Genomic DNA, 12,257 nt, shown 5'->3' on the forward strand with positions numbered 1-12,257 from the left:
CACACACACACACACACACACACACAACCAAACAGTGGAATTCCTTTCCGAAGAGGAAGGAAGCGGACACATGGCAGAGAGAGGCGCGATGAAAAGAGGGTGACATGCATTCAGGCATTTGAGGCGGGATGGGGTGAAAGCTAGGAACAAATCCATGCACCGCAGGTGCATCGATCGACAAGAAGCGAGGTAGCAGAACGGAGGACTCGTGTGGGGACAGAACACTGGAGTGCTGTTGGTCAAGCACGTCATCGGTTGTAGATCAAAGCATATGTTGGTTGCCACGCTTGGAAAGAGGGCACTGGAAACGGATGAAAGGCCAGGGCACATAGCCCTTGGCGCAAGAATGAAGGCCGGACTGCTTGGTGGAATGCCAGTCGGCGAGCCGAGCGGCGCCCCTCATATGCATTCGGCAGGGCAATTGGTGAGGATGATGCTGTCGTAGTTGTTCACGCATGTGGCAGTGAAGTCCTGACAGTCGACGCTGGTGAGATTATTGCTGCCGAAAGCCAGGTGTCCAAGGAAAACGGTTCCAGTCACGCTGGTAATGCTGCCGAAGCTGATGCTGGTGAGGGCCTCATTTCCGCCCACTGCAATATCGCCGTCCACAGTGCTGATGGCACCAAAGTCAATGGTGGTGAGGGCAGGCTGTGAAGTGATGCGGAAGCTGCCGGTACGGGTTAGAGCGGGGAAGCTGAGAGAAGTAAGCGCATTGTTTTGCACGACTTCGACAGCGCCAGATGTATTGGTGAGACTGTTCAAAGTAATGCCAGCAAGTTTGGCGTTCCTGGCAATGAGTATCGTGTTGTCGACGGCCTCGACGGCACCAAAATCGACACTAGTCAGAACGCTGTTGTCCATGACGCTAACAGCGCCCACAGTGGTGAGAACGCTGCCAAAGTCGATTGACGGGAGGCCACTGTTGTCGCTGAACTGCAAGAAAGTTTGTACCGTGGTGATGTTGCCAAAGTCGACACTGGTCAGCGCACCGTTGGCTCTAATTTCGACGAAGGCACCCACAGTCGTGATGCTATCAAAGTCGACGCTGGTCAGCGCACCGTTGCCGCTAAATTCGATGGAGGTACCCACAGCCGTGATGCTGCCAAAGTCGACGCTGGTCAGCGCATCGTTGTCCTTGAAAGCGACACCACCCTCGACATTTGTGATCAGACCAAAGTTGATACTGGGCAGTGCATTGTTGTTGCCAAAGAGGATGTTATCGAAGGTGCGGATGTTGCGAAAGTTGATGCTGGTCAGCGCCCTGTTATCGGTGAACTTGGCCTCGTCAATGCTGGTCAGTGAGCTGCCAAAGTCCACCGACGAAAGGGCGACATGGTTGTCGAAAGTGATGGATTCGAGGCTGGTGATGCTGCCAAAGTCGACACTGGTCAGCGCATTGTTGATGTCGAACTTAATGTGTGTGCGGACAAAAGTAATGCTGCTAAAGTTGACGCTGCTCAGCGCATCGTTGTCGAGAAACTCGACGTAGTCACCCACATTGGTGAGGGCGCTGCCAAAGTCAATCAGTGGAAGGGCGTCATTGTCCTCGAACTTGGCATAAGTGGTGATTTGGGTGATGACGCCAAAGTCGACGCTGGTCAGTTTGTTGTTGTCGTGGAAGAGCACGTGTTGATCCACGAGGTTAATGTTAGCAAAGTCCAAGCTGGTCAGCGCATAGTTTGTGTCTATCTGAACGTGCCCTCCGACAGTGGTCACGCTGCCAAAGTCAATGTCAGTTAGGGCAACGTTGTTTTTGAGCTCAATGCAGCCAGCCACGTTGGTGACGGCGCTAAAGTCGAAGCTGGTCAGGGCGTCATGGAAGTCCACGAAGACGCACCCGCTAAGCTCAGCGAGGATGTCGCCGAGGTTGATGCGGGGGAGAGCGTCGTTGTCGTGGAATTTCAAGTCGTTGCCGACCTCCTTGATGCCGCCAAAGTCGATGCTCGTCAGGTTTTGATTCGAGGACAAAACCGCGCTACCCACATAAGTGAGAGCGTTGCCAAAGCTGATGCTGGGCAGGGCATCGTTGGCTGCGAAAGTCACAGTACCCTTCACACTGACAATGTCGCTAAAGTCAACGCTGGTCAGGTCGGCATTTGAAAGGAAGTTGAGGTTACCCTCGACGCGAATGATTGCGCCAAGGCTGACGCTGGGGAGGACGGCGTTGTTGCTGAAGGTAATGTCCCCAGTCACATTGGTGATTGCGCCAAAGTCGACGCTGTCAAGCTTGTTGTTGAAGAGAAAGGAGATGTACACAGGCACAACGGTAAGGGTGTTACCAAAGTCAACACTGACAAGGCGTGAGTTCCTGACAAACTCAATGTATCCGCCCAGGTTGATGAGGATGTCGCCGAAGCCCATGTGCGGGAGGGCGTCATTGTCGTCAAATTTGATGTGTTGGGCAATGCTGGTGATGCTGGCAAAATCAACACTGGTCAGGTTGTCGTTGTTGTAGAATCGGACATAACCGCCAATGGTCGTGACACCGCCGAAGTCTGCGCTTGTCAGGGCAGCGTTTGTCTCGATGTTCACAAAGCCACCCACAGCAGTGAGCGTGCCCCCAAAGTTCACAAGTGGGAGAGCGCTATTCATCACAGCGGTGATGGATGCGGTCACATTGGTGATACTGCCAAAGTCAATGCTGGCCAAGGCACTGTTTTGAAGGAAACGGATGTCGCCGTGGACCTTAGTGATGCTGCCGAAATCAATGCTGGTCAGGTTGTCGTTGGTCCGAAACTCAATTGTACCCGCTCTGGTGAGAGTGCCCCCGAAGTCCATCAATGGGAGGCCGTCATTGTCTAAGAAGTAGACGTGTCTGTCAACGTTTGTCACACTGCCAAAGTCGACGCTGGTCAGGGCGTCGTTGTCGTCGAAGAGGACGTAGTCAGCACTGGTCACGCTGCCAAAGTCGACGCTGGTCAGGGCATCGTTACTGCGAAGCTCAATGTAGCCACCAAGGTACTTGAAAGTCTCGCCAAAGCTGACCAATGGAAGGCCATCGTTGTCATCAAACTTGATGTAGCCACCCACGTTGGTGATGCTGCCAAAGTCAACACTGGTCAGCGCATCATTGTCGTAGAAGAAGACATGGCCAGTGACCAGGGAAATGTCACCAAAATAGACGCTGGGCAGGGCATCGTTGGTGTCAAACTGTATGTAATCACCCACTTGAGTGGTGCTGCCAAAGTCAATGCTGGTGAGGTCGTCGTTGTCGTTGAAGTAGATGTGACCATGAACGTCGGCGATATTGCCGAAGCTCACGCTGGCCAATGCACCGTTGCTGCTGAACTCAACATAGTCGTCCACAAGCGTGAACACATTGCCAAAGTCAATTAGTGGAAGGCCGTCGTTGTCATCAAACTTGACGTGGCCACCGACACTGGTGACGCCGCCAAAGCCAACGTTGGTCAGCGCATCGTTGTCGTCGAAAAAGATGTAACCGCCCACCTGGGCAATGCTGCCAAAGTCAACGCTGGTCAGCGCGCTGTTAGCGCTGAACTCGACGTAGTCACTCACATCGGTGAGGATGCTGCCAAAGTCAATGACTGGAAGGGCACCATTCGCTTCAAAGTCAATGCAGCCACCAACGCTGGTGATGACACCGAAGTCGATGCTGGCCAGCATGTTGTTGGACGAGATTGAGATGCACCCACCAACGCTGGTAAGGACCTTGCCGAAGTCGATGCGGGGGAGGGCATCGTTGTTGTCGAATGCGACGTATTCGACAACGTTCTCGATACTGCCAAAGTTGACACTCGTCAGGTTGCTGTTGGAGAAGAAGCTGATGCACCCGTCGACGGCTGTGATGCCGCCCCCAAAGTCAAACACCTCCAGCACATCATTATCGATCAGTGTCACGTTGTCCACCACACGCCCACTCTCGACACCAAACGGATCACCGGCCCACTTCACTGCGCCACCAACGTCGTGCAGTGACCCAAGGTCAATGACACGCATTGGGTTGCTGCTCATGTCCAGGTCGCCGCCGACAGCTGACAGCAGACCGAGGTGGACGGAAGAAATGCTGTTGTCGCTAATGTCGATGTCACCAGTGACATTTTTCACGACGCCAAAGTTGACGCTAATCAGGTTGCTGACGGAGGTGAAGCTGATGCACCCGTCGACGGCTGTGATGCCGCCCCCAAAGTCAAACACCTCCAGCACATCATCATCGATCAGTGTCACGTTGTCCACCACACGCCCACTCTCGATACCAAACGGATCACCAGCCCACTTCACCGCACCACCGACATCCTGCAGTGACCCAAGGTCAATGACACGCATTGGGTTGCTGCTCATGTCCAGGTCCCCACCAATCGCTGTCAGCGCACCGAGGCGAAGGGATGAGATGCTGTTGCCACTGACGTCAACATAACTGCCGACCGTCGCCACGATGCCAAAATTGACGCTCGTGAGGTTGCTGTTGGAGGTGAGGTTGATGCACTCATCCACTCTGCTGATGCCGCCCAAGTTGACGCTAATCAGGTTGCTGACGGAGGTGAAGCTGATGCACCCGTCGACGGCTGTGATGCCGCCCCCAAAGTCAAACACCTCCAGCACATCATCATCGATCAGTGTCACGTTGTCCACCACACGCCCACTCTCGATACCAAACGGATCACCAGCCCACTTCACCGCACCACCGACATCCTGCAGTGACCCAAGGTCAATGACACGCATTGGGTTGCTGCTCATGTCAACGCTGCCGCCAACAGTTGTCACAGCGCCAAAGTCGATACTCGTCAGGTTGCTGTTGCTCATGTCGAGGTCACCACCAACGGCTGAGAGCAGGCCAAGGCGAAGGGAAGAAATGCTGTTGTCGCTCATGTCAACGCTGCCGCCAACAGTTGTCACAGCGCCAAAGTCGATACTCGTCAGGTTGCTGTTGCTCATGTCGAGGTCGCCACCAACGGCTGAGAGTAGGCCAAGGAGAAGGGAAGAAATGCTGTTGTCGCTCATGTCAATGTTGCCGGTGACATTTGTCACAACACCAAAGTCAATGCTGGTGATGCTGTTGTTGCTCATGTCGAGGTCGCCATCAACGTTTGCCAGCAAGCCGAAGTTGATCGCAGTAATGCTGTTGTCGTTCAGGGCCACGGTCCCACCGACGGACGTCAAGTTTCCAAAGTCAACTGACACCAGCGAGCCTCCGCTGCCAACGACATCGCCGCCAACATGCACAACTGATCCAAACTGAAGCGAGGAAAGGGAGGTGTTGAGGGATACGGATCCTGCGACGCTGTTCAAGGCGTAAAACTCATCGCAGCAGCAGTTCACGACGGAGGCAGCGGTGCAAAATGCATTTGCGACGAATTCAAGCCGGGAGACGGGGTTCGCACAGTCCAGGGTGACGTTGCTCACGCAAGACTTGCTCTTGCTGCTGGACGCGATTGTTAGCACGGAGACTGGTACGGCTACACTGGCGATGACAGCGATCAACAGCATCGCCAAGAGAGTCTTGCTCCTCCAGCGCGTCCCGTGCTTCAATTCAACCGTGCCACCAGTCTCCAGCCCAAACGACTTGAGGTCAGCGGGTGCATGCTTCATCTTCAGCGACGACGAGGAAGATGACCCCGTGTTGAAAGTGTTGTTGCTGGTTAGCTTGTTGTGCGTTGGCTGCTGAACTTGCGGCTCTTTCTGCGTGGTAGCAAGCGTAGCGCTGCTCAGTGCTGTCTCGGTGACTGGGTCATGTGCAACGGCAACGACGGGAAGCGTGGCCTTCTTCTGCTGGCCAGCTGGCGTGACTTGCTCGATTCTGCACTGCAGCTGAGCAGAATGTGATATGTACGCGTGTGGTATGTGCGTGGAGCTGGGGTCAGGAATCGAGCTTTTATGAACGCATCAGGTAGTCAGGTAGGTAAAGTGGTGGGGCAATATGTGGGGATGGTGTCGCATCAGCAGCAATTGCAGCGGCAAATACATGTGGCGTACCGTGTGTGACATTGTCTCTTGGTTGGCTGAAAGATGGTCAAGCGCAGTCTCAAGGCTGTCCGGCTGCAGCAGCAGCTTCTTGTCGAGAACATAGAGCCCAGTATCATCCTGGGATAGTGCATGGTGCTCGACCTTGTCTTCCCCAATAACCTGGGAGTGGAAAGATGGACATGTGTCAAGGAGAGGGTCATCATCACTGGCGTTGTGAATACTTCGGTGGGTGGCTTCTTGACACACGCCGCAACACAGTTACATACAAGCGGAGGTGCTCAGGCACAGCAGCAAACCAAACAAAGGCACCACCCATTCCAAACATACAAGGCTGATGGCGAGCTGGTTGTCGGATTTGGTTCGCCGCACCACGTAGTCCCCGGGTGCGCAGCCGGCACGGTCGAGAAGGAGCACAGCGGCTTCTGCTTTGCCCATCTTGTGGATATTGGGGGGCGGCAGTCCGCCATCGCCATGGTGATGCAGCTGCAGCTGGGGCGCAGTTGTTGTTGGCGTCTCAGGTACCGTCTACCAGGGTTGATGCGGTGACAAAAAAAGGCAAGGTCCAGTGAGGGATCGTTGTTGCTACAACTCAGACAGAGGCAAGGTGTCACTCGACCAAACACGAAATACAGCAGAGAGAACCAAAACATATCCCCAACAAGAGCAACAACGAGAAAGAACTGGGGGGGGGGGATCCAGATACAGGACGCACACACGCACAGACACACAGAGGGAGGCACACGCACTAGGGGGATCCAGATACAGGCACGCACACAGACACAGACACACAGAGGGAGGCACACACGCACGCACACACACACACGCACACACACACACGCACACACACACACGCACGCACACACACACACGCACACACACACACACACACACACACACACACACAAAGCCCTTGGTTGTCCTGAACCTCGAGTTTGGCGATGATCTTGTCAATCAAGTCGACAGGCACATCCGCGCTCTCATCGGGGTTCCACGAAAAGTGAACGACATGGTCGGTGAGTTGGGCCTGAGCCTTCGGCTCCTCGAATTGGTCACACATCTTCACGAGGAAGAACCGCTTGTCGTGGTGCAAGATGTACTGCAGTTCCTCGTGGGTGCTGAAGTCGCTGTCTGTCTGCTCCCCATACGTCCGTGTGCCAAGCAAAACGGCCATCCGGCAGCCATGCAAGGATCGAACCACCGTCCTGGCCGCATCTTCTCCAGATGAAGCATCGCCGATGAATACGTCAATGCCACGGGCCTTGAGGGCTTCTTCCAGAACCTTGCCAGCGTGCTGCGCCTCGCTGAAGCAAAGCGAGATGAAGACATCAACGCCCTGCGATGGCATGGTCATAGTGGTGGTGGTGGTGTGGGACGGAAATGAACGATTACCCCTAGGGGATGGATGAAGGAAACAGCGCGGGAAAGGGGAAAATAAGGGATACATTTCGAGGGGTGAAACAATTTGTCTCGAAAAGATGGGTAGGCGTTGATGGGAACAGCGTTACAGTTTGTTGCATATTCTTTATTTGAGGGAAATAGCTTGAGGTGTTGAGAACGGACGTTTCATCAGTGCATGTAAGCTTGACGATCGGGTCCTCGTCAGAAAGGCCATAAACTTGAGTGAGGAGGGAAATAGTTTGAGGAGTTCAAAACAACTTTTCTCAACGTGGTGCCACATGCAATCAGCACCACGCTTCTGTCATGTTAACCAATTTTCGGCCTGGGCAGATGAGAGTCCCAGATTGCATAGGTGCACATCCAGCGTTTCGGCGGATTTCATTCATGATGTCTCATGATGTGATCGAGGGCGATGTCTGCTGGCCACGGCAAGTGAGAAATCCACCGGCCCATTGTATCGTATCCGTTTAGTCAGTGAAATAAACAGCTGCGCAATAAACATGACCGACCGTGGTCGCATGCATCGAACAAACTTCAGATGCTGTTGATGTGTCGAATAACATAATGTAACAACATCCGACAGGGCAGTTGCACATGAATTCATTGACGAGTGGAAAGCAAGCTGCCGGACTGCCCAGCGTCATCGCGTGCACTACGCTGCAGCAGCTTCGACAGGGATTCTGTATCCGATCGAAGCTTGACAATCTGAAGAAGCAAGCAACGCCCCCCCCCCCAAGTGCAGGAAATGACAGGAAGGTGAGGAACCAGAGGTGCATACAATCAGAAAGCCGCAGGCACGCGCGTGCACAGGCAAAGAGACAGCCAGACAGGCAGGCAGGTAGACGGACAGACAGACAGACAGGCAGACAGACAGACAGGCAGGCGGGCAGGCACACAAACAAAAACAAAGACGCACACACAGACACACAACAAACACACGGGCCCTAACCTCCTGCAACGCATCCTGCATTTGTTTCCGCAACACCTTCTGCTGTGCCCGTTGCGCATAAGCATCTGGATCCGTGTCAGGTCCGACTTTGGGTGGGAGTGGGGCAGCGGCCTGAAGTTGGGTGTCGGGAAGGGTATTGGTGAGTAACGGGGGTGGCATTTGGTGTCACACGTGGTGTCACAGCGGGGCGAGTGAAACGTGTGACAGGTGACAGTGCTGACAAGAGGTGTTGCGCAAAGCACAGACATGGATCTGTCACTGCGTGACCTTACCTCCTCGCTCTTTGAAAGTGTTGCCTGAAGTGTGTCGAACCTGTGCACAAAACAATGTGAAAGGTTGGGCTGACACCGTGAATCCGGGAAACGAGCGATTGGAGGACGCTCAAAAATCTTGTAGCAAAAGCGCCAGCTGAAGCAGGGAATCACAACACGACAGCATAACAGCTCGACGCGACACATACACACCCACACACGCACACACAGACGGACACACAGACACACAGACACACACACAAGCAAACAAGCAAACAAACAACTCAACAAACAAAAACCAAGGAGCAACACTCGCAGGCTACGCTGTATGCGTGCATGTGTGTGTGCGTGTGTGTGCGTGTGCGTGAGGCGCAAAGCACCCGCCAGCACCTCTGTTTAAAGTTCCGGATGAGCCGCTGCTGCCGCTGAAGCTCAAGGTCCAGTTTCGTGGACGGCGGTTTCAAGTCCTTGGATGGAGGACCTGTGGCGCAGCGCGACCGTGGGTGCGTGCGCATGTGAATTTGAATCAGTAGAGTGTGAGACCTGAACTCAAGGGATGACGTAGACTGCAACAGAAGGTGTATAAAATGCCGTGCACAGACATACACACAGACACATGCACGCGCAAACACACGCGCACTCGCGCGAACACACACGCACACGGGCATGCAAGCAACAAGCGGACGTCCGTGCACACCACCCAAGCCCACCAAATGTTTCCACAGCCTTGGTTGGTTCCTGTTTGTCCTGCTGTTGAAGCCGAGTGTCCACACCATGTACCTTCATCAATACTTTCTCTTGTGTTCTGATTTGAATGCAAGCAAGAACAAACACGTGAATGCATGGGTGAGCGGGCAAGCAAGCAAGCAAGCAAGCAAGCAAGCAAGCAATGTAGGACAACTTGTCGACACAGAACAAAGCACACATCAGCTCAATAGCTGGGAAGAAGCAAACCATATTCAGAACGTGCAGCACGCACACACCACGCACACTCAACAAACGTACATACAGAACAGCAGGCATACACGCACACACGCAAGCACACACACACACGCACGCGCACGCGCACACACACACGCTGTTATCACAGCCAACCCACTTGCTGATAGTCTTGAGCAAGGTGTTCTCCCGCTGGAGCTGCTTCAGGGCCCGCGTCTGCTCGGCCAACTTGTTTCGCAGGTTTGCCAACATGTGCTCCTCCTCCTCTGCATGCCCAGACACTGCGGTTGACGCTGTGGATAATGTCCACGCAGGCGCTGTCCCTGTTGTTGTCAGATTAATGCTTGCAGGGATTCGGCCGCCTGATGTAGTGGTTGCGTTGCTGTGGGGCGGTGGTCTGTGGTCTCTGCTGTCACGACGGCTCGAGTGCTTTCTGCTGTTGCGCGACGTGTTCAGGGATGCGTTCAAGGGCATGTTCATGGACGCATGCAGGGCATTGCGGGCTGCGCGGCGATGTTGATTGATGGGAGGAAGCGTGCGAGCGCCCTGCTCGCTCTTGCAAGCACGTGCTCTGCTTCTTCGATCTGCATACTTGTGACGCTGGTGACGCTGGTGATGATGGTTGCGGGGGTTGTGGTGATGCTGGCTGCGGGCGTGGTGGTGGGAGGGCGACCGGGACGATGGAGACGAGGAGTAGCGAGTGCTCGGTGGAGACCACGCGGTTGCTGCTGGAGACGTGGGCGACACGTCGCTTGCACATGCCGATGACGTGGACAATGACCCGCTGTGCTGCTCACCCTGACTAGAGTGATGTTGCAGGTGCTGCTGTCGTTGTCGTTGGCGTTGCTGTCGTGGCTGGTGCTGCTCGTGGCGATTGTGCGGTGTGTTGGGGTCAACGGAGAGGACGGAGCATCCGACCCAGCGGCGCACAATGCTGTTGTGGTGCTGCCACGCCTGGCGCCGGAAGTAGCGCCTGATCACTGACAGCTGGCAGCGCAGCGTAAACAGCAGCATCACGCGCGCATCCTCCCTGTGTTGGGTGTGTGAGAGTGTACGGTTGTTAGGGGGGGGGGAGTCAAAGGGGTTATGTGTGGATCGTTGACATGGTGATGAAAGGTCAGCAATGAGAAAGGTGAAGGCTGAACGTAACGACGGAACGGTGTGAATGAGAGAGAACGTCAAAACGTGACGGTCGCCCGAAGACAGTGAAGGGCAGAGCAGGGGGTGCTAACAGCAGCACAGCAGTACGCACGGTGGTGTTTCGGTGACGATGGCACGTCGTTTGAGTGCGTTGCAGGTTCGCCATGCAGTCTGGCAGATCAACACGGCCCGCTGCACGAGTAGTTGGCCCGTGTGCCCACCCTGAAAATGTGTGTGTGCGTGTGTGCGTGTGCGTGTGTGCGTGTGCGTGTGTGCGTGTGCGTGTGCGTGTGTGTGTGCGCGTGTGTGTGCGTGTGCGTGCGTGTCAGCAGCAGTGGTGGCCAGGATATCATAGTCTGAGCACGTCCATGCAACTGCAGCATTGCTCACATTCTGCAAGATGCGTTCGGCACACGGCCCGGCGCGTGCGCTGTAGGCGATATCAAGTGCAGTTCCTATCGAAAAGGAGAAGGGGGAAGGAAAGAAGGACGATGTGTGCTGCAGATGAGCAGGGAGGAATGCGGCGGGAAGTTTCGTCGACGAACAGACATCACACCATTGCGCTGACACGCACGTGCACACACGCACACACGCACACGTGGCATACACATACACACACACGTAGCAGACGCACGTCGAGCCGTGGACATGGCGTTGATGGGGGCGCCGCGGACGATGAGGGTGAATGCGAGTTGGGAGTAGCCGCCAGCAGCCGCCAGGTGCAGTGCCGTCTCCCCGCGCTTGTTCGTGTGCGTAGTAGAAGCATTTGTGGACAGCAGGCAGTCAACAGCGGCGCCGTTGCCCTGTGATGCCATACAATCGGTGTACGGCGTAAAGGTTGTGAGTGAGAGCGTGTATGTGTGTGTGTGTGTATGTGTGTATGTGTGTGTGCCCTGTGCGCGCGCACGTGGGTGTGCATGTGCATGCGCATGTGTGTCCTATGCTTTCCTCCAACAAACGAACTCACGGCGGCGCATGCGATGAGGAGCGGCGTCATGCCATCCTCGTCCTCCGCATCAACGCCGTCCGCATCCAATTCCACCAGTCGCTCAACAGCCGAAACCTTTCAAAAAAAAAAAAAAAAACAAAGAGGGGGGGGGAAGGGGACGGCATGTGCGCGTGTACATGTGCGGGTGTACATGTGCGCATAGGGTGTGTATGGAATGTTCAGTGAGTCAGCAAGGACCGCCCAATGATGAGCGCTGCTCGGAACACGCACACGATAGCTTCAAGCACGGTGCAGACAACACCCTGCTCCAGCATGGGTCTGCTGCGCACCAAGTCTGGGTGCTGGCACGCGTAATGAAGCGGTCGCCGCTGCGAAGTGTCCGCGATGGCCAGCGAAGACGGCGCCTGCTCTGCAACGGCTTCCAACACTTCCTGCCCATGCGATCAGCGATATGCACGGTTGGTTCATTGTTTGTTTGTGTGTGTATGTGTGTGTGTATGTGTGTGTATGTGTGTGTGTATGTGTGTGTATGTGTGTGGTGGGTCGGGGTGTATGAGCGTGTGAATGTGCGTGTGTGTGTGTGTGTGTGTGTGTGTGTGTGTGTGTGTGTGTGTGTGTGTGTGTGTGTGTGTGTGTGTGTGTGTGTGTGAATGGAGCCCAAAGCTGGCAGTCTTGGTGAGGAGTACACGGGCTCTGCTATGTTGCGCAA

The 12,257-nt window shown here is 54.9% G+C and overlaps 1 protein-coding gene across 1 annotated transcript in view; it reads right to left on the reverse strand.

The window, feature by feature from the left end:
- Positions 1-276: 276 nt before the first annotated feature.
- The window catches only part of PTSG_12222 (uncharacterized protein), a gene marked incomplete at its 5' end in the record, with an annotated part of 15,586 nt that continues 3,605 nt past the window's right edge, over positions 277-12,257 (reverse strand). Inside the window, 15 exons of the mRNA XM_004994135.1 lie at positions 277-5,766; positions 5,932-6,081; positions 6,250-6,447; positions 6,848-7,313; positions 7,952-8,025; positions 8,270-8,380; positions 8,542-8,581; positions 8,911-9,001; positions 9,231-9,325; positions 9,620-10,489; positions 10,712-10,821; positions 10,990-11,054; positions 11,234-11,402; positions 11,567-11,662; positions 11,878-11,979. Of these exons, the coding sequence (XP_004994192.1) occupies positions 400-5,766; positions 5,932-6,081; positions 6,250-6,447; positions 6,848-7,313; positions 7,952-8,025; positions 8,270-8,380; positions 8,542-8,581; positions 8,911-9,001; positions 9,231-9,325; positions 9,620-10,489; positions 10,712-10,821; positions 10,990-11,054; positions 11,234-11,402; positions 11,567-11,662; positions 11,878-11,979 (8,004 nt within the window). The 3' untranslated portion in view covers positions 277-399. The remainder of the gene's footprint in view (positions 5,767-5,931; positions 6,082-6,249; positions 6,448-6,847; positions 7,314-7,951; positions 8,026-8,269; positions 8,381-8,541; positions 8,582-8,910; positions 9,002-9,230; positions 9,326-9,619; positions 10,490-10,711; positions 10,822-10,989; positions 11,055-11,233; positions 11,403-11,566; positions 11,663-11,877; positions 11,980-12,257) is intronic.

The sequence above is a fragment of the Salpingoeca rosetta genome (genome assembly GCF_000188695.1).
Source record: "Salpingoeca rosetta unplaced genomic scaffold supercont1.11, whole genome shotgun sequence".
Classification (NCBI taxonomy): Eukaryota; class Choanoflagellata; order Craspedida; family Salpingoecidae; genus Salpingoeca; species Salpingoeca rosetta.